This window comes from Ahaetulla prasina, chromosome 6 (genome assembly GCF_028640845.1).
Source record: "Ahaetulla prasina isolate Xishuangbanna chromosome 6, ASM2864084v1, whole genome shotgun sequence".
Lineage (NCBI taxonomy): Eukaryota > Metazoa > Chordata > Lepidosauria > Squamata > Colubridae > Ahaetulla > Ahaetulla prasina.
The window spans coordinates 70,120,781-70,148,721 of record NC_080544.1 but is presented as its reverse complement, the minus strand read 5'-3'; the positions used below and the strand labels follow the sequence as shown (position 1 = coordinate 70,148,721).

The window sequence follows — 27,941 nt, the reverse complement described above, 5'->3', positions numbered from 1 at the left end:
TCTCAATGGAACCGATTCTTCAACACCCGGATCCAAATAAACCTTTTGTGGTCCAAGCTGATGCAAGTGATGTAGCAATAGCCGCTGTCTTATTACAACGGAATACCGAAACAACCTTATGCCCTGCGTACATATCTAAAAACTGACCGACGCTGAACGCAGATGGGCAGTTTGGGAAAAAAGCCTTTGCAGTACGTTGGGCACTCCTCTCCTGGAGACACTTCCTTGAAGGGCAAAGAACCTTCGAGGTATGGACGGACCACAAAACCTCGAATACTTGAAAACCCCAAAGCTTTCTCCCAAACAAGTTCGATGGGCTCAGTTTTCAAGCGCTTCCATTTCACCCTCAAATACATCCCAGGCGACCAAAACCTGCTGGCTGGCGCCCTATCTAGGAAACCACAATTTGACAGCAACGCAAGAGGTGATACATGCAATGATCCCGATAGCGAACCGTCAACCAAGCACTTACTCGACCGCGATCACACGCAGTACCAACATCCCACCAAATAAACTACTAGCGGACTTAAAATCAGCACTCACTAATGATGCTTGGTTTAAAGAAAACTGCAAGACCTCACCTTAAGGGATGGGATACCCTGGAAGGGACCAAAATTTATGTACCCGTCGCTATGCGGTTGCCAATACTACAGAGAAGCCACGACTCTCGCCTAGGAGGCCACTTTGGATTTTAAAACTCCACTTGGCTAGAAGACAATTCTGGTGGCCAAAAATGAAATCAGATGTCGAAGACTATGTCAGGAGCTGTGCTACCTGTGCCACCATGAAGTCCAGACCAGGGAAACCCCCTGGACTCCTGCAACCCGTAGCCGAACCGACCAGACCCTGGGAAGAGATTGCCATGGATTTTATTGTTGAACTCCCACCTAGTGGAGGAAATACAGTGATATGGACCGTAGTGGACTTGTTCTCTAAACAGGCCCACTTCACTGCGTGCAGCGGATTACCATCGGCTAGAAAATTAGCAAAGCTCTTCCTCAAACACATCTACAGACTGCATGGAGTCCCTAAAAGGATAATATCCGACAGGGGTGTTCAATTCACAGCCAAGTTCTGGAGAGAGTTCCACGGTCCATTGGGTCGCCTCAAGGACTTAGTTCTGGATTCCATCCGGAGACTAACGGAGCGGCTGAGAAATTAAATTTGATGGTGGAACAATACATACGGTGTTACGTAAATTACCAACAAGAAAACTGGTCCGACTTGTTACCATTTGCAGAGGTCGCATATAATAATGCAGTACACAGCAGCACGGATTAACCCCTTTTCAAATAACCAGCGGCATGGACTTCGTTCCAATGCCTGAACTCCCCGTGCAACCCCCCACTTCGGTTTCCCTAATGGACTGGATGAATTCCTTGAAGAAAGGTTGGGAAAACACAAAAAAGGCCTTAGCTGTCACAGCTCGGAATTACAAAGCCCAAGCTGACAAACACCGTTCCCTTCAACCCCCTTTTCGCATTGGAGATAAAGTCTTTTTGTCTACTAAATATCTAAGATTAAGAATACCCAGCAGGAAATTCGGTCCAAAATTTTTGGGTCCTTTCCCCATTGTAAAAATTATTAATCCCGTTACCGTCCAACTTAAGCTCCCTCGAATATTGGGAAAATACACCGGTATTCCATACCAGCTTATTAAAACCTGCTAGACAGTCTGGTCTGAGACCTCAACCTGCTGCTCCCCACCACCCTTGATAATCCAAGGTGAAACCCACTATGAAATCAACAAAATCCTTGACTCTAGACTATATAGAGGTCAGTTACAATATTTAGTCCACTGGAAGGATATCCATTATCTGAATCTACTTGGGTCAAAAGTTGGAAAGTACATGCGGACACTTTGATTAAACATTTTCACGACACTTTCCTGACAAACCTAGGAAACCTCTTGGAGGGAGGGGGTAGAAGGAAGTGTGGACCACTGACACTCTTCTTTATCGACTTTTGTTTTCTTTCCTAGGATATAGCTTCTTTTCCAAGGGGCGCCTGTCAGGCCTGGAAACCATATTGAACTTTCGGTTTCCAGACGCTGCCACATTTTATCTTAAGGGAGAAGGGGGTTGAGGGCAGGGTAACATTCTTCCGGTGGTCAAGGTCGGATGGCGTTCACGTCTGCACGAGGAGTGGCAAGAAGTTACTCGAATGAACTGGAAGGACGTGGGACCGTGTGATCATCAGAGGGGTCAGGGGGGTGGGACTACTGGGGTTTGTATAACTGGGGAAACGAATCCGGAACTTCAGTTTTGGGAATTGCACTCATCGTGTGCCAGTCTCCTCATGCTAGTAAAGGACTTTGAGAAAAGGAACGGATGCCTCCGAGTCTTTTTTTTCGCAGAAGAGGTATTTCTGGAACCTTGACACCGTGCATCCAGGAGAATGCCTAAATTGCGCATCGATTCCCTGGGGGCAACGATTGCCCCCCCCCAGTCAGCGATGGAATTAGCTGACTGTGCCGAGACGCTAGTATCCACAGCCACTCCGTCTTGGATGGGTTGAGTCGGAGTCTGTCCAGACCCGAAGGGCCTCAAGGCACCGAGTCATCACATCAACGGCTTTGTTGGGGTGGTTCGGGGTGGAGATGTACAGCTGAGTATCGTCAGCGTACAGTTGACAACTCACCCCGAAACCACGGATTATCTCCCCCAGCGGCTTCATATAGATGTTGAACAGGAGAGGCGAGAGGATCAATCCCTGCGGCAGCCCACAAGTGAGTTGCCTAGCGGTCGACCTCTGCCCCCCTGTCAACACCGTCTGCGAACGGTCGGAGAGGTAGGAGAACCACCGAAAAATGGTGCCCCCCACCCCCAAACCCTCCAACCGTCGCAGCAAGATACCATGGTCGATGGTATAAAACGCCGCTGACAGATCCAACAGGACAAGAACAGAGGAACAACCCCTGTCCCGTGCCCTCCAGAGATAATCAACCAACGTGACCAACGCCGTCTCCGTGCTGCACCCAGGCCTGAAGCTGGACTGGCACGGGTCTAGATAGACGGTTTCATCTAGGTACTGGGGAAGCTGCCATGCCACCACACTCTCAACAACCTTTGCCACAAAGCAAAGGTTGGAGACAGGACGATAATTAGCCAAAATAGCCAGGTCCAGGGAAGGCTTCTTATTAAATGATATACAGTTGGAATGCCACTTTTAACAGTTTTTTTTATTCTCTAGATAAAGAACTGATGTTATTGTATTAAAGAAAATTAAATAAGAAATCAGACACATTTTATCCTATGTAATGCCTTTCTAAACACAGTGCTATGGGTACTGTGAATGGTAACTTGAAAATGCCTGAATATAATTTTGGCAAATAACTTCCTCAAAATGAGGGTCTCTATCCATTAATCTTGCCTCAAGCTATATTGTCAACAGAAACCTTCCCCAGCTTGGTCTTTCCAGCTAACATTGGTCATACTAGCAGGATAGCAGATAGTGGGATCTGTAGTCTAATATCTAGAGAATATTAAATTGGAAAAGACTGATCTAAAATATATAAAATAGTATATATTTTAAATTACAAGCTGCCCAATGTTGCGTTTGATAACAAGATGGGAAGCATATAAATTCAATATAGAGAGAAAATGAAAGAAGATTATAATGCACAGATGTTTCTAAAAATAGCTTGGCAAAATTGAAAAAAATGCTATCTAAAGATTATCTAACTTATGCTCCAAGAGCTTCTTAATATTCTTAATATTACTATTAATTTAAATACTGGTAGTCTCTGCTGAATCAAAGAACAAAAAATCTTAACTATCCTCCTGCAAGTAACAAAGCAATTAAATAGCAACAAGATAATATTTCTGTGCAGCTGTTATCACATGGGATTTTGTAATAACCTTGTTTTGCATTTTTACCTTTCACTTGCTGCTGAGCAAGGCCACTGCGATGTTCAGCAAAACTTTCCTGGGTCAAAACTGCCACGGAGCTCATGGTTGATTTCCCACTCACACACAATCCGGGTATGCCACTGATGGTAGGAAAAAAGAGAAACTGTCATGATAACTGTCAGTATAGTGTCAGACATTAAAAAAAGGAAAGAAACAGAAAATAGGAAAATACATTATAACAGAGGAACAATTTTAGCCACTTCTTTTGAAGATGTACAATTGACTTTGGTTGAGGAAACAAAGGATGTCTTCAACCACAACATAATTTATCAATACTGTAGTACCTTTCCTAGATTGTTTGGTAAAAGACTAATACAATGAAAACACTGTTTCTTTTTAAATTGGTCTTATTTTTACAACATCGTAGCATTATTTTTCTGTAAGCAACAGACATGAAATGCTATCATTTTTTTCTTTCTACTGGGTTCAAATTCCAAGACAAAGAGCTGCAATAACATCTGCAATTGTTTTTACATTAACAAATATTGGATTTTTAGCTTTACAAAATATTCCACATTTAGATAAATATCCAAAGATAATTTAAATCAGTACCTCTTTGGAATATCTACTATAATTAGTATCTTCCTACCTTGGCATTTTTCACATTTATGTATTTCCAGAATTCTCAGTGATAAAATTGACTATGGAATTCTGGGGGGGAAAATCGACACATCTAGAGAGTGATCAAGATAGGAATGGCTATAGAAAAATATTATTGATCCAATTATATAATATATTACATTATACAGACTGTATATGGTGGATTGCCCAATTTTTCTGATTTATTTTGAGAGAGTATCATAGTATTATTTCTGGACATGGATGAACTATACCCATTGAAACTGCCAGACCTAAGAAAATAAATTAGCTAGAGAATGAATTCTGGAAGGAGGGCATAAGAATGGAGTTTGACCACAAACATTCCTTCTACTCTATTATAAAAAAATCTGTGCATGTACATATGTGAATAAGTACGCATGAAGCCTGGAAGGGCAAGTCCTAGTAGTTAAGATTCTCTCTTTAATTGTATATATTATATTTGCTGTCCTTAAAAAAACAGCCTGGAAATTGTTTTATAAATTTTCCAGTTCTGTAGAAAGATAAAATGTGCTGCATGAATCCAAACTTTATTGGTTTGAAAATAACAAAGATGTGATAAATATCCTACCACGGTAATTGGCAGATTACATATATCTTGTGGACTCCATAAAGAATCAATAGATACTACTAAAGCCAATTGTTGGAAGGGTTCTTAGACCAAAGTCTGGGAATCATTTTAAGTAGAGATCTGTAAACTTACCAGCTAAATGGTCAGTAGCCAGAAAGTCCGTCCTGTGCACTGCCTGTTTTTCAGCCTGCCAGCTTCTGTTTGAGAGAATAAAAGTACCCAGTTTTGATAATATTATTACATGTGCAATAATACAAAGTAATTAGCCTGAAAATTAGTTAAATAAAGTTGAGACAGGACTAACACCCTAAATGTACCTTATCTATGATCTGTTTTTTAAACAAAAATAATTTTGCCCCAGCAGAAGACAGGGAGCCATATTTGTTAACAGACAATTCAATGCCCCAGTTTTAAAATCCTGCCAAAGGATTTGCATGTGGGAAGGATTGAACAACTGCAACCGAAAGTTGTTTGTAAATAGTTCTGAATCATACTTGAGTGGTATCAAATAGGATTCCTTAGGCTTCCATCCTCAACAGAATTATTTTATCTCTTCTCACAGAACCTTTGACAACTTTTGTACAAAAGTTGTACAAAAGGGATTTACAAGTCCCTTTTGTAAATCTTAAGTAAAGAGTTTAGACAGGTCACTCTTCATATTCTCACTGTCTCTTCTCACAAAATCGCTGACAACTTTAACAAGTCACTTTCATTTGTATATCCAATATTTCGTATGTTTGTTTTTATCCACACTGAAATCAGTTTCAATCTTTTTCAGGGAAGATTACAAATTGGAACCATATGATTGAGAAGCACGTGGTCATAAATGTCAATGGGTTACCAATGCCCAGATTGCAATCAGGTGATGGTGGAGGACTGAGAGTGTGACATTTTGCTATGGTTGGAGGTACTTTACAAGTCATATAGCTCCCCTTTCCAAGCTTTCATAACTACAAACAGATATTAAGAAATTAGCCATAAGTCAAGGACTTTCTGTAGAATGTTTCTCAAGGAAAATCGCCTTCTGGTGCTCTTTTGCAAAAGAGACTTTGAACAATGAACCACCGATTAAGGATAGAACATTGGGAAAGCAAAGGAAAAAAACTGGACTGAATATTACAATGAATATTACAATTAATGACAAACCCTAGACTTCCACATAAATGAAAACTATTAGAAACACAAAATGGGAAACAAAGGGAAACCTAAACAGTCCGAAAAAGTCTGCTCTGTAAAAATTTTAAATGGGATAAAAAAAATGGAAAACAGAAAACGAAGAGGAAGACTGGAGTCACATGAAAGGGCTGCAAATCAATCAGGAACTTGAAACCCAGACACATCTGAGAGTTACATAGATACAGGCTATTCATATAACACCAATTATTAATGTGAGAAAAAGATCAAAGGCGACTCTTACCAGAGTTAGCCTGACAAAGAGTTAGCCTGACAAATGAATACCTAGCCATTCCAGTACTCTAAACCTCCAAATTTTCAGCCTTTTGTTTCCTCTTGTCTTATGTGACAGGTGAATAACTGTACATTCCACTTTATACTGTTCTGGAAAATATGGGGACGTTGTTAAATTTGTCTCATATAAATTAAAGAATGTTAGAGAAATAGGAATGTCCCAAACAAATAAAAATGTTAAAGGGAGAATCTGGGTTCAGTGAAGGAAAATTACTTATTCATTTATCTATTCTATCAAAAGAAGGAAGTACAGTATGCTTACTGGCTGAGGTACTGTAAAGGAATACTTGCATGCCTTCAAACAAAGATTCTACTGTATTCTATTCAGAAAGAGTATGTATGTATGTATGTATGTATGTATGTATGTTTTTATTTATTTATTATATTTGTATACCGCCCTTCTCCCGAAGGACTCAGGGCGGTTCACAGCCAATAAAAACCAAAATACATATAATACAGATTAAAAAACAGTATAAAAAACTAATTCGATATATGGCCTAAAAATTTTAAATATGATTAAAACCCCATTTAAAACCCCGATTTAAAACTATGTTCAAGCTAGTCCTGCATGTCAAAACAACAATGTCTTCAGCTCGCGGCGGAAGGTCCGGAGGTCAGGGAGTTGACGAAGCCCCGGAGGCAGCTCGTTCCAGAGGGCAGGAGCCCCCACAGAGAAGGCCCTCCCCCTGGAGGTCGCCAGCTGACATTGTTTGGCTGACGGTATCCGAAGGAGGCCCTCTCTGTGAGACCGCACTGGTCGGTGTGAGGCTACTGGTGGCAGTAGGCGGTCCTGTAGATAGTTTATTTAGATACTGGAGACACAATTAGAATAACATAAACTCATATGCAAATCTTAATTAAACTAACTGTATATTTTATAATTTTATTAAAGTTTATAGTTACAAAAATAAAAAACAAAAAACTAAGACTGTGTGTGTGTGTATGTATGTGTGTGTGTGTAAACATCTGTACTCATCACGACAAATACAATTTCAGTAATTACATCTTTTCTGATATTGGAACAAAAGATCTCTTATCTATGTAGAAATTTTAAAGCCTCATCATAATAGCAAAAGTCCATTAAGAGTTACTAGAAATAACACCTATAGTTTAAAGTTAAGCAAATGAACTAAAGCCATATCCCTTTCTCTTGCTTTTAACACAGTCAATTATACTTGTTCTCTTCCTGCCCACTAGACATTTCAAGCACCACTGTCTCTTTGCCCTCTAGAAAAAGAGCCCCTTCCTCCTGAGACTCCAGACTACAGGTAGTGCTCAACTTACGACAACTGAGCCCCAGATTTCTTTGGCTAAATGAAACATTTGTCATGAGTCAGTTGCCAAGTATCTGAATTTTGATCACGTGACTATGGAGATGCTGCAGGTGCGAAATCCTTTGCGGGTTGCCACTGGTTCACTGCCCGCGCATCTGCGCTGCTTGCCAAATACACACTGGATGTGTGCTTGCACCGTGCGTGCCAAACACACACTGTGCATACACATGGCACACCAAATGCATGCTACATGTCAAACACACGCTGCGTGCACTTGCATGCACACTGTGCACCAAACGTGTGCTTTGTGCGGAAAAAGGAGCCATTTGAAGGTGAGTAGAACAGTGAGGGGGGTGGGAACAGCTGTGCTGCATGATTTAGATTAGCTGATTTTCTGCTTTCTAGCAAATATAAAACGCACGGCACAGCTGATCATCAGAAATACCAGCTTTTTTTAAGTACTGGTTCGCGTGAACCAGTGCGAACGGGTAGCATTTCACCCCTGGGATGCTGTATTGGTCGTAAGTGTGAAAAACAGACATAAGTCACTTTTTTCAAGGCCATTGTAACTTTGAATGGTTACTAAATAAACTGTTTTAAATTGAGGACTACCCATACATTTTATCACAATCCTGGCTATTAAAGTGGCAGAACCAGTTAAAAAGTCTTGATATTTCACCTTTACCCTTTTCTCGTTTTTAACTTGTTATACAGTCTACTATCTATCTGTATTTTGGTACTATGGATGAAAGAATTTAGCAATAAAAAGGTTAAAAAAATTAATTTAAAACATTGCAAGGATGTGTATCTTCCATTTCATCATATTATACTGTATTGTGTAGAAGCTACATATCCAAATAAGTTGGATTTTTATTTTATACACATACAATATCAGAGTGGAATTGAGTTTTGTTTCTTTATATTAATCAGCAGAAGAGGAACTATTCAAAGGGTCAGAAACTGAGATCATGTCAGCAAGTGGCTGGTCAAATTTTGGGACTACAAAACATCATACATAGCTCACTTATTTTCCATGTTTCTCCAAATATAGAGCAACTATTAGAAAGTTAGACACTCAAGGTAGAGTTAATTATAATATTGTTTCATGAAAGTCATATTGAGACAAACAGCACTATTATCATAAAAGTGAAAAGGGATGTGGTATAAAATATCTTACCAGAATATATTTTTGTCTCCTTCAGGACAGTTGAGCAAAAAAATTATCATAACCTTACTTAGATTTAACAAACTTAGAACAAACTCCTTAAATAAAGGACCCAACTGATCCTTATGGAGAGGGTAGTTTTTAATGGTAAAAGATAGAAGGCGGCACTGAAGTTGAAGCAGACATTGTGTGCGATCTTCAAATATAATCTGCACTGAATTTTCTACACCATGTGTCTAAAATTGCATCAGGAAAACATGACAGAACAGTTACGTTCACGAGAAAGGATACAGCCTTTTCCCAACCTGATCAGCTTCAGAATGTTTAAAGTATAACTCTAATCTATTTCAAAACAGCATGATAGCTAGTCAAAGATGACGTGCATAGTAGCCTAAAAAACCCAGAGGGATACAGATTGTAGATAAGTGAACTAAGAAAAAATATTAAAGAGATGAATAACTGGGCATTAGATTACAAAAATCTCAAAGGGAGCTGGAGGATTTATGCACTGGAGCCCTGAAAAATGTGAAAAGAATCTGTAAGAAGCTTAAAATTTAGTAATTCTTTAAAAAAAATATTGTAACCCACACAAAAAGATATTACAATGCTGTTTAGTAATGACCTCAATGAAGAGACTTCTATTATTTTAGTTAGAATGATTTGTGCTCAAAACACAAACCATTATTATATCATAATTTTAATAGGGTCAGCATTTTTAAAGAGCAAGGCAAATTATGTGCTATTTTAATTTATTTTAAATGGCTAGTCTAGTATTACATGTAATTAAATGTAGTACAGAAAAGCTGAAACAGTGCACAGCTATACTTTGAAGCTTTACAAGATGAAATGGAACAAAGATCTAAATTCCTAACTATTAATTCTAGGAAACCAAAATATCTAAGAAACATATAACACATTTTTCCAGCTCCTTAGGTTAAGTCACATAGACCACAATCTCACACTTTCAAAAAGGCAAGGGCTATTGAACACAGTATATTTACATGTATAAAAAATACAATACTCTCTAGCTCTCATATAGGGTAGGTTTTATTTAATACATTTTAAATATGTTGAATATGTTTTTTTAAGAAATAGAGCTATAGTCCATAATCCTAGTTAGAGTTCTTTAAGGCACCATGGTGCATTTTACTCCCCCATCCTCTATTCCTGCTATTTATACATTTTTTACTCTTTTTTCATATAAAATGATTTATCATTATAAATTCAACAATAAACCTTACACTGAAAAAAAGAAATGCCAGGATCTTATATAATTTCAGCATCCCTTCTTTAAAGTTTAACACACCTATTTAGGATGATCAAAGCAAAATTCTCAAACATTTAAGATAAAAGTAGTACATTAATATTCAATTTTGATTGCAAACATCTGTAGGCATAACCTGTCTTTTCCAAGAAATCATTTTCTAAAGTTCTATACACGAGAACAATGGTTAAAGATAAACAAAAGAGCAGACACGGCTCTCCGCCTGAATAAAGTCATCTTCATTCAAGGAAGAAAGGTGTTTCTGGTTTAGTTCTCATAAACAGCAGATGAGATATTAAAACTATATTCAGCTGAATTACAATGTTTATTTGGTTTACTTTGGTGTATGGAACCAGACACTGTGGTTTATTATAAACTCTGTTTATGACTTAGTATTGTATGAATTCAGTCAGGAATATGATTGCTTTAATCTTATTTTATTTTTTTATCTGTTCATCCCATACATTGTATGCAAACAGATCTTTAAAGCATCATTCCTCTTAATCAGCAAAACTCCATTAAGGGGTATCAGAAAAAGCAACAGAACTATTAAAGCTGAATCTAATAAACCCACTTTAAATCTTTCCTTTTACATTTATTAATCAGATAAACTTAAATTTAACAACTGTATTCTCTATCCCCTATCTAATCTGTCATACATAAACAGAACCTTTAAAATACCATCCCAGGCCTATCAGAAATCATTCAAATTTTACTAGGGATAGCAACCTATCTATTTTAACCTTGATCAAATAAATCAACTTTATATTCTTTCCCCCTTTCCCCAAAAATCTTTAATTCCCTCAGATAATGTCCTAGCATCTGCTTTCTTTTCATGTTTATTTTATCTCTTCTTACAAGCATTTTGACAGCTTTAACAGGTCCCTTTTGTAAATCTTATATAAAAAGTTTAGGCAGGTCACTATACTCTGTCTCTTCTCACAAAATTGTTAACAACTTTAACAAGTTACTTTTATTTGTATATTTAATATTTCATATTTTTGTTTAAATCCACAGTGAAATTTCAATCTTTTCCAGTGAGGCTTGTTCCTCTTCCACGACATCACCTAGTTTATCTCTAATACCAAATATTGCTAAAATGCATCCACTCATGTATTAATTTTCTTCTGGTGCCTTGTAGTGACCAACCTTCAAAATTTCTTCCCAGGATTTTTTTCTCAGATACAAACATGAAAAGTTACCCACTGGAAGGATTCTTATAGTTAATTTCAAAGTCTTAATTCAAGTCCACCTGAATATATCGTCCTGTGATGGTTAACCTTTTTGGCACCGAGTGCTGAAACTGGAATGTGTGTGTATGCACCTGCGTGCATGCCGGAGCGTCAGAACCCGGAAGAAAGCACCTTGCTGCCATGCGCATGTGCATGACAGAACCCAGAAGAGCAGCTGGCGGCAGCATGAGTGCCCAAAGAGGGTTCTGCGTGCCACCTCTGGCACTCGTGCTATAGGTTCACCATCACGGACATTGTCCATCTAAAATGTTTTAACATTCCAATCCCTCTTTTGCTACATATTCCCGCCCCCCATTTTTTGGGGAAAATCTTAAAATTATTAATTCAAATACTTTCTTAAAGAAAACTCACCCAATGAATACAATAAAACTTGCCATTCCAAAGGTTCTCAATTTCTAAAAAGCAAAAAAAATTAAATCCAAAGTGAGGTTCAGCTGACCTTGAGTCCAATCAATTATTATTCCGGCCACAGACCAGCAAAGAACTTGAGTCCATATAAACTACATTAAAGGCAATGAGCTTGGTGGAATCCCATGACTTCCCAAATGCATGCAAGGTTACCTCAAAAACACCAGTTTCTGCCATCTACTCATGAAAAACAACTCTCTGGAGTAATAGTATTTATATGTGCATAGTATTTACTTGTAAGCATTTTGTCCTTTAGAGCTGTGTATGGTCCTTATCTTGCCCTTGTTCAACAGTCCTTAAAAATGGCTTATGAAGGCCTTGGGCCAGGAATAAGGCTTTTTGGGAATGTCCATTGTTAGGTTGAATGTTTTGTTTTTCTGTTTGGACCTTATTATTTTTTTATACTGTTTTAGTACATTTTTTGTATTATATACTACTCAAAGTCACTATGGAATCAAGTGGCCTTATATTTGACTGATCAATAAATAAATGTACTATCCTAATCATATTACTTCAAAAACGATACCATTCAGTTTATGGTGCTCATTTTCCACAAACCAGGTATAGGATTACATATTACTAACATCTTAACTTGAAAAATGGATAAAATCCCAACTTCCATTTATGTTCTTTCTCTTTCCCACAGACCCTATGCCGTCAATGGCTATGCTAGAAAGACAATCTGGGAAAGATTCAGAGTACGTTGTGTGCAAGTAAATGCAGAATCCCTCCTTCCAATTTCCCTATAGAAACTATTTTCTTTGACAGAAACTAACAGATTCTTCCCATTCTAGTTAGGTTTAGAAAATATGTAAAGTATCCCTCAAGTTGCGTTTGACCCTGACAAAGACATGCAGAAGTAATTTGACACAATCATCTTCAATTTTTTTTCCAACTTCCTCCTCTAGTTTATAGTCTTGGGATTTGGGGCATAGCTAAATATGCAATCAAACATGTCTTTAGAATTCTGAAATAATTATGCTGAAGGGTGGAGAAGTAGAGAAAGATTTACTATGTACAGACATATTTCATCCTCCGTAATATTTGGACATAAGTCTATCAGAAAAAAAAAAGAGACAAACTTTCTTTGGAATATTATCGTTTTTTAAAGCCTGTTAGGTAAAACTGATCTCAATTTTGTGTGTGTGTGTATGTGTGTATGTATGTATGTATGTATGTATGTATGTATGTATATATATATATATATATATATATATAAATGTCTCATACATTTATGTATGAAAAATTGTAACATTTAATTGAATTGAATAGATAGTCAAACTCCAGGAAACACACAACAGAAAGACAAAATTGAAATTACAAATGGCTTCCCACAAATCTTTGCAAAGACCATCCATTTCAATCACATCTGCAAGAGAAGATTTTTTGTTTATGGAAATAAGCTTTTAGAACATCATAAACATTGATATTTAATTGGAAAATGGAAATAAAAATTATTTAAACAAAAAAAACCATGATATTTAATAACACTCAAAAAGGAAGGATAGCAAGTAATAATTCTGATTTGAAATACTAAAAATCCTATTTTTCCCAATCCTGAATCTTTACGTTTTGACTTATCTTCTCTCCCCCCAAAAAATTATAAATTAATACATGTTCAAATGTGTTTGGAAGAAGGTAGACATACATTCCTAACACTTCAGAGTGTCTTTCACAATATAAGTATCAGCAAAGAATCAGGTGTAATTTTCATAAATGCCACCTCAGCAAAGCCTGTACCAACAACCATTCACAACTTTTGAGGGGGAAGGAAAATTTTAAAAAGCCAGTAACTCTATAAAGAACAAGAAATTACGAGTCAATCAAATGTAAAATAATGAAGGGGCAATGATACAAGAACAGCAAATGTCATTATATTGTTGCTCTTCATTAACTTCTTGAAAAGGCTAGCTTTTATATTGGTGCAGAGATTTATTGATTGGTTCATAAAAGGTGCCAATTATGATTAGCAAACCTAAAATATAAAATCATTTCTATATCTGCAGAAATATTACTGAAACATTTTTCTAAATCATGCATCACAGTAGTAAAGTTTTATAACTCACAAAATTTGTAATATTAAATCTGTATCTAGCGGATACAGCAATACTGCCTATGGACATAATACAACCAAAAACAGCACTATTTATCAACACAAGCATTACACAAAGAAATGTCACACTTTTAGTGAAATATAACAGTTTACAGTTTAATGTTACAGGTGACTTTTATGTGAGACTGTCAGATCAGCAATAGTTATATCAAACTGAAGATTATGTTCTAAGCATCATCAAGTAAGACTTCAAGATAACTAAAGTTATGCTTTGCTACATTTGTTTTTAAACAATTCAACAGGTCAGAAGGAAATAAATAGCTCTTTCAAGCAGAAACAATAATGCTGGTATTTTAAAGAGCAGTTATTTCTTTACCAATCTGCATCTACAGCCGACTAAACTAATTAGGATTATATAGAACCTGACCTATATCAAGCCTTAAAAATTGTTGAAATTACATAAAAAGGAAAAAAAGATGTTGAGAAATAACTTCAAAAATGAAAATATACTCAGATACAAAACTGTATTAGTTTTATAGCACTTTTCTTTAGAATACCATGAATGAAAAACATCTTGTATCACAAATTTTTACTAGTTCACTCAAGATTTATAAGATTTATATGGCTGTCCTATCTCATACAATGACTTTAGATGGTGCACAATAATCCATAAATCATAGTTAAAAACAAAGGTATTCTTCTCCTCAGGTGCAGACAAAATTCTCACAGTTCAACCCCCCCATCCTAGCCATGCTTAGAAAGGAGGAAGAACCAAATCTTCACAGCCTTCAGAAGGTTAAAATAGTAGAAATCCCGCTGATCTCAGGTGGGAGGCTATTCCAGAGAGCTGGAGCATCACAGAAAAAGCACACTTTCTAGGTCCCATCATATGGCAACATTTAAGGGAAGGGACCACATTCACTTGTACACAATTCTTATGTATCTGCTGGGAAAAAATTTCAAGATATATAATTAAACCTTGCAATAACCCACTAATGAAACTATATGTTTGCCAGGAAGGCACAGGGTTTTTTGTGAAATGACTGGAGACTTTCAAGAAGACTTATTTTAATTAATATTACAAAAATGAAATTTCACAAACTCTGAGTATATGTGTTTTGAATGATTAAAAAAATTGGCATTTCTACAGTAAGTAACAGAGTTGGAGACGACCTTGGAGGTCATCTAGTCCAACCCCCTGCTCACGCAGGAGGTCTATATTAGAGATTCAACGCACCAAACTACTGTAAGTAATATACAATAATCCCTGGAAAACTGTAATCCCTGGAAAACTGCCCATATAAATGTAAGGGCACTAGTTCATAGAAAATGAATCTGGTATTAAGGTCAGGCCTATGTATGGGAGATCTGAAATTTGCCAACAGATATAAAAGCTCAAATTAAAGGAAATAGAATCAAAACTATCCAAACTTCCAGTTTCCTCATTTTAAAGCTTCAGGAGGGCCACCAACACCCAAACTAATGAACAGTCGCTTATATGTCCTGTAATGCAAACTTGGAATGGTTGCACAGAACTTCTATCTCCAATTACTTAACTGCCCTGCATAATGCTGCCCGGAGACTACGCATCAGCATGAGTTATGCTACACCCACCTATTCACCTTCTTTCATAAAAAAGGCAGCAGAAAATTTGAAACAACTGGATTTCTCAGTGCGTGGAAATCAGACTTGAACATTTCCACCTCTTTACTCAGCATGAAAGAAATTAACTGATACATTACCAAAACACTACATGCACAAAAACCCTATAGGACTCTGCAAGTTTTAGTAATCCCAGCTAGTGTGGTTTATGATGAGAATTGCTGGGAGCTATAATTCAGAATACTTAGGGCACACAAATTCTACATTCCTGCCCTCAATGCCTTTGCATACTGCAAAAAGATTTGCTTCTGTAGCACCAATCCTCTCCTACCAAAAGGGAAAGCAAGATTCAGGAACTACATACACCTGCCTGCTGTTTTGCTTTTAGATTCTGGATCACAAAGATGGGGCATTGGAACTAATGTGGTATTTATTCTTTGTCTTTTCAGCTGACCTAGATACCAAATTAAACTGGTCAACTAAAGATGCTTGATATTGTGTCCAATTCTTACCCAGCCTTCTGTGTTTTTAGCTTTGGGGTTGGAGAGCCTGAGAAGCAGAAAGCATTGCCAATTTACCTTGTGCACCAAGCTGCCAAACAACTCCTAGCTTATTTCTCAATATTGGAGGGAGGTGACTGTCACAAAAGGAGGAGGCAAATGCTTGTCCACCCATCTTAAAACTTCAAAGTTATTTAGAAACTGAATACTGATCATATTAATCAGATAACAGTGTCATATGGGCTGTAAATTTGCTGGCAAATACAACTAGGCCCAAAGATTAGGTAGAACATAGCAAGCCAAATACCTTCATCTTACAAGAGAAACTGCCTTCACCTTGCAATCTCATTCTCTACTTCTGGCAATGCAGAAAAAAGTACATGTACTCATTGGGCTCAATTCCTATTCTGGCTGGAGGGAGACTGCAGATGATCAAGTTAGTGAAGGAAATGGCAGTTCCTTGTGCAAGCAATCACTTTTGCCTACTTGTATGCCAACACATCACAATGGTGAAGACAGCAAACAACTCCCTCATAAATTCTAGAAAATATCATGGAGGTCAACACTTCCCAGTCTATTACCATGCCAGCAATCAATCCTTTACTGTCTATTTGCCACGTTCTCTTTGCCACATCTCCAAGGGGAGGGGGGAACCTGAAGAGTATTCCCTAATGGATGCTTCCAAGTCTGCTCTATACTCTGAAACACAGTATGGAAACAGCCACGGGACTAACTGGCATGATGGCTACCTCAATCTTCCAGGAGATTAGGAAAGCTGCCAGGGGCCCAGTCCAATGTAAATCGAAGGAGAAAGACAGAGTGCAACCAAGTCCCAAATCGAGCTCCCCCTCCCTTTCGCCTAACTTAACAGCATAAGTTGAAGCCAAGTAGGCTTACTTTCCCCTCCACGTCTCCTCGTAGATCCAGGCAGAAACTAGGCAGCAAAGTTAGCGCAAAAGTTTTGCGGCTGAGTCGGGAGGGGGAGAAGATCCGGCTCGTGCGCGCCTATGACACGTAGCCCGATCCGTTTCCCCGCCCCCCTTCTCCTCTTCAAGAGAGCGGCCAGACGTGAAGAGTGCGCCTGGCTCGGATTAGTTTTTGACTACTAAGGAAATAAGAGAGAGAACAAGGGGAAGCTATAGTGGAGGACACAGAAGGGCAGCCGGTGCCAGCACCTCCTCTCTACCTCCACGTCGGCAAGCCCACCCGACCCCATTCCTCCTCCTAAGGCATCGAGCAAGGCTCCGTATTTTCCACTGCCGAAGCGATCGAGCCCCGGCTTCTTTCCCTCCCCCAGCGATTTGATGCCCTTCTCTTTGGCCCACCCGATTGCCCCCCTACGTGGCACTCACTCCGGCCCGTGCCTGCTAAGCTCGTTCTGCTTGAGAAGCCCCGAAGCGCTCCCGAGAAAGCGGCGAGGCACCTTCTCGTCTGCTATATGAGACAGAAATTGCCAATCCTGAGCTCACACGTCAGAAAAGCCGAGCCCCTTCCCTTTCCTTTCCTGGGAAGGCCCAGCCCAGCTGAGAACAACTGCAAAGCTTCGGTGAGGGTGGAAGCAATGCTTCGTAACCTATCCGGACCCTGTCCCCTAGTCTGATTCCCCAGCTGCCCGGAAGAGCACGGGTAGCAATGACATGTAAGCAAGTAGATCGGTCCTACTTGTAATATATGGAGACGCCAAGCATCTCTAGGGGAGCCTACTTTTGTTAACAAATAACTTGATTTATGTTAAAACAGAAGTAAAAGGTAGGAATAAGTTACATGAGATTGCAAGACCGATTTATTAGCAAACACGAACGGCAAGCTTTATTCTTAAATTCACTGGTTGGGTTCACATATTCATGATTAACCAGATTACAATTTACTGAATTGATTTGTCTGTGTTCACAAACTACACTGTACCACAAACTAGTCCATTACATTTAATTTAATGTGTGAATAGATAAGGGAATCGTTTCATAAGATTTGGGAATAGGTAAAGGTTAAGGTTCCCCTTGCACATACATGCTAGTTGTTCCCGACTCTAGGGGGCGGTGCTCATCTCCATTTCAAAGCCGAAGAGCCAGCGCTGTCCAAAGACGTCTCCATGGTCATGTGGCCGGCATGACTTAATGCCAAAGGCGCACGGAACACTGTTACCTTCCCACCAAGGTGGTCCCTATTTTTCCTACTTGCATTTTTTACATGCTTTCGAACTGCTAGGTTGGCAGAAGCTGGGACAAGTAACAGGAGCTCACCCCGTTACGTGGCATTAGGGATACGAACCGCTGAACTGCCGACCTTTCGATCGACAAGCTCAGCATCTTACCCACTAAGCCACCACGTCCCTTGACTTGGGGATACTTTTAGGTTAATATTTTTTAAGATATGTCCCCCTCTGCACACACTGATAGTTCATTATTGGTCTTCAAGGTTTTCCACATTAAAGTACTTTTTCCTGGAATTCCAAGATACTCTTAATAGAGAAAATCCCCGATAGCCACTTGGGAATAACTTGTCAACACATTTGACCACTGTGTGAAACATACTGAAGCTATGTTTCACAGGTTGTTTGTAAGCAAGGGTAAAGAAAATCATTAAAAGTAGCAGTGTGGGGATAAATGGCACAGTTGTAAGCCACATTGCTGGAACAATAGAATAGATTTTAAGCACATTCTAATTTTCAACTGCAATTTTTCTTTTGTTGACAATTAATGGAATTACAGTATTGTTTATTCAGTTTATCGGCCCTTCTAATAAATGCTCAAAGATTGTTAAAAAAAATCCCACTCCTCCAAAAGTGGGAGCCAAACACAGTAATAATGGCATGTTGCAGGGAATACAGTTCAATCAACCGTCATTTTGAAATGATCCCCAACATAGCACTGTTCAAATCTGCTAGCTACAGCTGTAAACAAGATAAATTCCCAGTGGGAACTGTTTTTGACAACCATATTCTACAAACTGAAGATTTTCATATTTCTATAATTCAGAGCTTGATATGTTGGTGAGATTCATTTCATACAGCTGCCTTCATTCTGGTTTTAATAACCAGAATGCTAAGAATCATATTAGCATCTTCAGTTCTCTGCACTATACATTCAATCTTGAACCTATTTTTGAATGTTTGCTGGTACTCACCTAAATCTTCATTAATACTTCATATGCCACACTAAATCATATGGTTTATTTATGGCTAGCTTATTGTTTATGCAACCATATTTTTGTCATTTATAAACTATGGCTTAGTATATTATGTAAATTAGATATTGTAGTTTATGCAATGACATATTAAGCAAACCATGGCTTAATATATGTGAATCATGATAGGCTGCATCTGGACTGCTTAAAGTTTCATAATTTAAGATGCCTACCTTCCTTTCATGCATTCACTAGGTACAAGCATTTTTGGTTCATATTATATCAGCATCTTTAATCCCAAATAGAGTATAAGCATGAAATCTGTGATTTTGGTGCCCCAAGTCAAAGTAGGCTGAAGGAAAAACTTAAAAGGAGCAGCCCTGGACCTAAACATGTTCTCCATTACATAAAACATGAACTCTGGGGCAAATATCAAAACGAGACTACTGTAATTTCTTGCAAAGTTTTCAATAAACATGTAAAATATTCTACAAGGAAAATCATACAATTCATTCAGAGGTGGGTTTCAGCAGGTTCTGACCAGTTCTAGAGAATCGGTAGTGGAAATTTTGAGTAGTTTGGAGAACCAGTAAATACCACCTCTGACTGGCCCTGCCCCCATCTATTTTCTGCTTCCCAAGTCCCAACTGACCAGGAGGAAATGGGGATTTTGCAGTAACCTTCCCCTGGATTGGGGAGGGAATGGAGATTTTACAGTATCCTTCCCTGCCACATCCACCACGCCTACCAAGCCATGCCACACCCATCAAGCCACACCCACAGAACCATCAGTAAAGAATTTTGAAACCCACTACTGAATTCATTACCCTGAATGAATTAGCAAGTTACAGATCAAAACCATTATAATACATTGGGTGAAATGATTCTCTGCTTTTATAAAAGACACTTCTTAAATGTAAGCAAACCTTTTAGTATATGACTAAAGAGGAGATGTGAAACTCAATTGGTCACCAATTTCATGCCTAAATACCTCTAGTTTCTATTCCTAAAATAAAAATGTCCGTGTGAATAATACTTTTTCAGTAAAATCACTTTTCACTGGAATAACTAGTTATTACTTATACTTTCTCTATACATCATTAGATATAACTGGTAGGATAAAATGGAATGTGTATAGGAGAGGCAAGAAGTTTTACCTTGCTTACTCTTGCTCTGTACGTACTCTTCAAGTGAGTCTCACTCATAATTGACTGTTTTTCTAATAGAAAATCTATTCTATACCATTACTACTCTGAATGATGAGAATGACCAAAATATTTTTTAAATGTAGGGTCTCCTGTGTACGATATATAACGAGGTGAAATAGTCATGTTCAAAAGAGGAATAGTAACACTTCCTGGCATTGGATGCTTGCGCTGAACGGATCTATCAACAAGGCTTTTCAAAGCCATTAAGCTCTACATCAAATATATTCCAAGGTGCATATAAAGGAAAAGTAAATTTTCCAAATGGAGAATTTAAGATTTGCTTTAATCATGAGAATAAACAAGTTCATGTTCAAATGATTCCATTTTTACTTAATAAGATGTTATATAAACGGGTGTTCGCACTTGTAGCTTTGTTGTTTTGCAATGTCAGTTATGCTAATTCAATGGATCCAGTTTTTAATTAATTTTGTTGCTTTAATAAGAGAAAAGCATACATTTTATAATATACAAGGAAATAAAATAATTCAAACTTAAAAATTTAAAAATACATAATACTTTTTTAAAAAGGAAAAAATACAAAAATAGATTGGTAAATGTATTGCAATCTATTGGCTGCTAAGAATCAGCAATGACTTTATAGCACTTACTGTAATGAAAACTTATTACAAACAAAACAACTCCAAGAACTCTGACAATATAGTTCAAAGTCTTCTTACCTGCTTCTTAGGAAAAAATACAACACATCAACAATAGACAATACATCAACAATACATCACGACAGATCAGTTATAAGTTTCTCTTTCCAGTCTGGTATATAATTTTTGTTAACTAGCTCCCTTGCTGGAGAATCCAATTACTGATATTTTGATATATTACAGACACTGAAAATATATAACAAGTAAAGCATATAGCGCACTGTGATTGTCCAAAGTCATATTAACAATCCTGTTGATGTCAACCCAAATATTATATATAATAAGACAAGAACCAGCCATGAGTTAATGTTCCAATTACTGGAATTCAGCCCAGCATTGTTAACTCTGCACTTTTGCAGGTAAAGGATATAAAGGAGTAATGATTGCACCAGTTTCAGTGATGATTTAGCATCCAATTTTGTTCTATAAAACACACTTTCCTAATTTGGGCAAAACAGAAAACTATGTTTAATAGATGTTTCTTACCATTGTCTATAATATGAGTATACAATATATAAAACGATTTAAAATAGAACAACAAAATCACTGAACTAATACAGATAGCCTTTGACTTACAACCTTTCATTTAGTGGCTGAAGTTACAAAAGCACAGGAAAAAAAGTGACTTAATGATTGTTCTTCACACCTACAACCACTGCAGCATCTCCTTAGTCATGGGATCAAAATTTACATGAATGGCAACTGGTTTATATTTATGACAGTTCAGGGTCCTGGGGTCATGTGATTAGTCAATGGGGAAGCCAGACTGTTACCAATTTAACAACTGCAGTGATTCACTTAACAATGGTAGCAAAAAAGGATATAAAATGAGGCAATACTCACTTAATAACTGTCTTGCTTAGTAAAATAAATTTTAGGCTCAATTCTGGTCGTAAGTCAGGGACTACCTGTATTAATATGAGAGGTAACAACCGCAATATATAATTACTGTAAAAAAGTGCAATATGACTTTATATCTTGCATGAGGTGTGCAAACCAGAATTTTGGTTTTTCACCAACTAATTCAGAAAAGTATGAATGTAGGGAAAGAAAGTTTACTTCATATTCTTAACTTTAGATATGTGTGATAAAGTGACTAGGTTTGAATTAGAAAATGTTTCATGTGACATGGAGTAGAAAATTGGCTTGCTGAATTTGATTATGGCAATATTGTGTATAATGGAAAAGCATGTAATTAATGGAATGTATAATAAATTATTTCTCTTTGAACTGGTATGAACTTCGACTGTTTAACAGATTATGAATAAATGTAAACGGAATTTTTATAGTGAAGTGCATGAGTTAGAGCCACTGAAGTTTTTGCATGCAAAGGACATCCAGCTGTTGGATGAGAATCTGAATGTTGCAATCAGGAGTATATATCTGAAAATTAATGCATCAAAGAATAAAGTAGGTATATTTTATAGAGAAAATGAAGTGAACAAGTGCAAGTGTTATAATAAACAGCAAAAAAAATGTAGAGACAATACCATCTACTGTACCTTGGTAAAATGTTTACTGAAAGGGGGGAATATATAGACCAATTTTAAGTAATGCAATTGCAGGTAGACAACAAGTCTATATTTTTATATCCCTATGAAATGCTATTAAGTAAAAAGAATTAGGCACAATTACAAAGCAACTGTGTGATTCCTTTGACAATCATGATAGAGGCATGGCTTCACTTTTTTTTCCTTTTTAATAATAAAAACACCAGAGGGCTGATAAATGAATATTGAATGGATAGAAAAATAAATAACTAGAATAAATGAAGCATTTTGTGGTGGTTTTATAATTCAGAGACAATGAGGATTGAATCACAAAAAATATGTTAAGAGTGAATGAGCTAAGAAGGATTAAATAAAAATCCTCAAAACGAATTTTAAAAACAAAATTAATTGATCTGATTACATGTCATCAGGTTGTTGTCACCTATTAGCAACCATATAATTTAGATATTCTCAATGATGATCTGTCTTCAGCTCTTCCAATAATGTACTCCTCACTACTTAAGTGAGTCTATCCACCCTGCTGCCTTTTGTCTTCTCTTTCCTTCCATCTTTCTCAGACTTAGAGATTTATCCAGAGCTAGGTCTTCACATGTGTCTAAAGGCGAATAATAGGTCCAAGTGGCTACATTCAGAGTTATTGGGTGTTTTTTTTCTTGAGCTAGAGCTACTCTATTTGATCATGTGCCATTTGGACTGTGGCTTCTTGACCTGTGCATAGATTTTGTCTGAGGACAGTGAGATGCTCTGGGATTCCCATTTTCCTAAGCACATTTTGAACACCATTTTGTAATTAATGAAGTACACATTGACTTCTTTTTGTTGTTTGCTTTGTCAATCATCTAACAAGCATTAGCAAAAATGTCATATGTTCCTCAGCCTTTTCTAAAGCCAGCCTGAATATCAAGCATTTCCCTTTTTATGAAGAGCTCTAATCAGCATTGTATAACTCTATGCACAATTGTGCTAACATATCAAATTAAGAATGCTGTATAATAGTCTGCACGCTGTCTCCTTTTTTTCTCTTTTTTTGATATTGGTATTTATACTAACCTCTCCCAATCTGTGGCCGCTGTTGTCTTCCAGATTTGCTAGCATACTTGGGTTAGAACCTTTACAGATTCTTTCTTCTACTGCATTTTCTTTACATATTTGACAATTCCTGTAGCCTTTTAATTTTGAAATGACCAGACTGCAGACCTAACTTCACTTCTAGTACTAGTTTCTTGTAACTATGGAATATATTCTAAGATGTCTTAATTTTGACTTTTCTACTGTACAGAATTTCAGTATGCTTTCACCTGTGATCTTCTTTGAATCATTTAATCTGTCCATTGGTAACCTTTAGCACACTAATGGAAAGTTGCAATCATCTTCTGAGTGTTGAGATCTCATTTGGCTGCTTTGATCACTTTGATCCTTAGTGTCTTTAAATATGTTGCTGTAATATTCCTTCTTTGTCTCTTTTAGCAGTTTACTGATATTTTCTGTTCTAAGATATTTGTCATTCTTGGCTTTGGTTTCTCTTCTTTCTGTCATTTGTTCCAACATCCAGTTTCCTTTTGTAGCCATGTCTTTGCAGTTATAACTGAGCTTTAGTGATTCTCCTCAATCATTTTAGTTTCCCCAGTCACATAGTCTAACTACATTTTTCTCCTCAATATTGCTAACGTTGGTATTCCAGTTTCCACCCACAAATGGCACATCTTCCTTGCTTGCTTGAACTTGAGGATAAAGCTGACCAGGCTCCCTTTTTGCTATATCAGAAGATGCAGCATGAACTTTATCAACATTGTTCCTTGTTTTTTCTTGTTTGTGTCTAAATGATAAATATTATGATCTTCTGATCAAAAGCATCCATTTCCAGCCCATTTACTGATGCTGGAGCTGTCAAACTATAAATGCTTCATTTAATCTTTCACTGTATTGACCATTCTCACATTCAGCTTCATACATTCCTCATTCCCAATTCTGCTTTAGCAGCTTTGAATTTTCTTTTCCTGCAATGATATCTCTTGAAGCTTCAGTCTAGCTGTATGATAATTACCACTGGCATATTAAAAGCTCCTTAGTTCCTCCTAGTAGCATAGTCAATGCCATCAGACTTGAAGGGCCCGTCATTATATTGTCAATAATTTTATATTGTCTATCCATATTTGTGTGTATATATGTGTATAAAATACAGAAGAAGTTTACCAGTGATGTCTATGCAGTATGAAATGATGCCTTTGCTAATATCACTAAAGTGAATATCCACCTCCAGCATTTTCCTGTATCACTCTTGCCTAATATAGAAGCTTGCTTGCTTTAGCTGGACAGCTGAGATTACCTTCATTACCCTGGGTGACCCTGCTGGCCATATGTACTCTTGACATACGCTCCCAGCTTGCTTTACTTCTTCTCAAGATCACAGTCACTGCCACAGTAAGACAGCAAAGCAGAACTATAGCCTTCAGATAACAATAATAATAATAACAACAACAACAATAGCAACAGAGTTGGAAGGGACCTTGGAGGCTTTCTAGTCCAACCCCCTGCCCAGGCAGGAGACACTACACCATTTCAGACAAACAGTTATTCAACATTTTCTTAAAAATTTCCAGTGTTGGAGCATTCACAACTTTTGCAGGCAAGTTGTTCCACTTATTAATTGTTCTAACTGTCAGGAAATTTCTCCTTAGTTCTAAGTTGCTTCTCTCCTTGATTAGTTTCCACCCATTGCTTCTTGTTCTACCCTCAGGTGCTTTGGAGAATAGTTTGACTCCCTCTTCTTTGTGGCAACCCCTGAGATATTGGAACACTGCTATCATGTCTCCCCTAGTCCTTCTTTTCATTAAACTAGACATACCCAGCTCCTGCAACTGTTCTTCATATGTTTTAATCTCCAGTCCCCTAATCATTTTTGTTGCTCTTCTCTGCACTCTTTCTAAAGTCTCAACATCTTTTTTACATTGTGGTGACCAAAACTGAATGCAATATTCCAAGTGTGGCCTTAGCAAGGCATTATAAAGTGGTATTAACACTTCACGTGATCTTGATTCTATCCATTTAGGCAGCCCAGAACTGTGTTGGCTTTTTTGGCAGCTGCTGCAAACTGCTGGCTCAAATATTTTTTTACTATTATCCCAAGGTATCATTCAATATAATTGTTTTTAGTTTATATGGTTTAGCATTTTTTGTGCCTTCAATTCAGTGTTGACTCCTGGTAATTGCTTGGACAAGTCCCTGCAGTTTTTTGGCAACTTTTTTTCCCCCAGAAGTGGCTTGCCATTGCGTCCTTCCTAGAGCTAAGAATGACAGTCTGAAAGATCACCCAGGTGGCTTTGTGCCCAAGGTGGGACCAGAACTCATAAACTCCTGTTTTCTAACTCAATACCTTAATCACCATATTAAACTCAATCATATGCTTTAGAATTAGGAAATTTCAAATAATTGCTTCTTATGTGAAACTGGCTCTTAGGGCTATTTTAGAGGCTGGCACCAGTTTAAGCTTGAAACCTTATCAGTATAATTAAAACAACTAATTTTGAATAGAAAACAACTGTTTCAAACATGAAACTATGTGATTAAAGTATTTTCTCACTAGTATTATTTTATTACTTTTAATAATTTGCATATCCAATTGGTAGTTATTTATATATATATATAGCCCTATGGCCAAGTTATCTGAGATGCTGAGATCCATTATTTCTATCCACCCCATAAGATATGACACAATGGGGTTTTAGATTCCATCCACTAAGAAATGCCATCTGATGGAACATAGTAAATGTACTTTTTCTGTCACAGCTCTACCCCCACCCCCCATTCAGACTGCACCAATTCCATAAGCTTTTAAACAATCATGAAAAGTCTATTTACTTCCCCCAAGATTGGGGTGCTTATCTGGCATTCAGTGTCTGTTTTGATAAAGAAATGTCTGTTCCTCCCTTTTAACTTTTTTAAATCTGTGTACCACCCTGAGTTGGCTGGCCTTATAAGTCTAAATTATAAATAAAATGTATTGTTTATACAGATAGTCCTAAGCTTACAGCCATTTAGTGACCAAGTTACAATGGCACCGAAAAAGTGGCTTAAAACCCGTCCTCAAACACAGCAGTCACAGCATCCCCAAAGTAACATGATCAAAATTTTAACACTTGGCAACTGGCATATATTTAGGATGGTTGCAGTGTCCTGTGGTCATGTGATCCCCTTTGCAATCTACAAAGCTGGCTTCCAACAACTCAATGAGGGAAGCCAGATTCAGTTAATGACCACATGATTCACTTTGTGGTTTGTTTAATAACTGATGCAAAGCAAGGATGTAAAATTGGGTATGACTCAATTAACTGCCTTGATTAGCAAGGGACATTCTGGTCTCAATAGTGATAAGTTGAGGACTGCCTGTATTGAATATTCAATAAATATAACAATAAATGTACAACATATATTAGGAAGCAATAATGAATTGGCTCATTCTAGTGGGAGTACACTTTCGTATAGAACACTAAATTTTGTCATTAATTTCAACAGCACAAAACTAAGATTATCTTTTAACACCACATGTATTTTAAAATTAGTATAAACAAGTGCTAATTTCTCTGCTTTAGAAGTCTCCAACGTTAGATCAGTTGGAGAAAAATTATGTGTCTATAACAGCTGGCCAATTAGTATTTTCAAAAACTGTATTTTGCTAGGTGATATGCTGCAGTGAAAAAAGCTACAGTGCTTCCTCCTTTTATGTCGGCTGTAAAGGTATCGGGGCGTTTCTTCCTTTGCATCCGAGCATTATATGTAAGGAAGTTACAAGGTCGATTTGTTTCTACATGGCTGCTAAAGACAAGGTCAACATTCTTCGTTCAAGTCCACACTTTTTGGTGAATTACATTCAAAGGCAAAATTGGTAGGAGTCGTATTTTTCAAGAAATGCCTCTAATAATATATTTGCCTAAAGCTTTCCACTGTGCAGAATGAGAATACCGCGAGAGATATCACGTGTCCCTCAGAAACCAATTGAAATTAAAGACACCATAGAGTTACAATTGAGGACTACCGAAGAGTTCCCGCACTTGAAGGCCTATTCGCTAATTCGACCTTACAACAATCTTTTTAAAAAGCGGTGTCCACATAACAATTCTTCCGTCAGCCTCTTTTTAATTTATTTCTTTTATTGTGCTCAGAATCTGAAAAAGCATACAAACCTACCTCGTATGGACTCGCAACACTCCTAAACCGAATAGGAAGAGCTTGCCGCCATCTTGGTGAAGGAAAGAAGCTATCCGTCACCCGCTAATATCAGAAGGAGGAAGCTCCACCTCCATCGTTGCCTTTTTTTAAAACATCACTATAGCAACCGGAAGAGATGACGTGTTAGCAGGAGGGTAGCGCACGCGCTTTTG

The 27,941-nt window shown here is 37.5% G+C and overlaps 1 protein-coding gene across 3 annotated transcripts in view; it reads right to left on the bottom strand.

Moving 5' to 3' along the window:
* HDLBP (high density lipoprotein binding protein) overlaps positions 1-27,842 on the bottom strand; it is a 63,283-nt gene extending 35,441 nt beyond the window's left edge. Inside the window, exons 1-3 of one of the 3 annotated variants that reach the window (XM_058188991.1) lie at positions 27,748-27,842; positions 5,212-5,276; positions 3,879-3,991 (exon numbers count right to left, since the gene is read on the bottom strand). In XM_058188991.1, coding sequence (XP_058044974.1) covers positions 3,879-3,954 — 76 coding nt within the window. In that variant the 5' untranslated portion in view covers positions 3,955-3,991; positions 5,212-5,276; positions 27,748-27,842. Of the gene's footprint in view, positions 1-3,878; positions 3,992-5,211; positions 5,277-17,417; positions 17,506-21,895; positions 21,961-27,747 lie in introns of those variants that run through there. The other 2 variants (XM_058188993.1, XM_058188992.1) reach the window with 2 other exon arrangements.
* Positions 27,843-27,941: the final 99 nt, after the last annotated feature.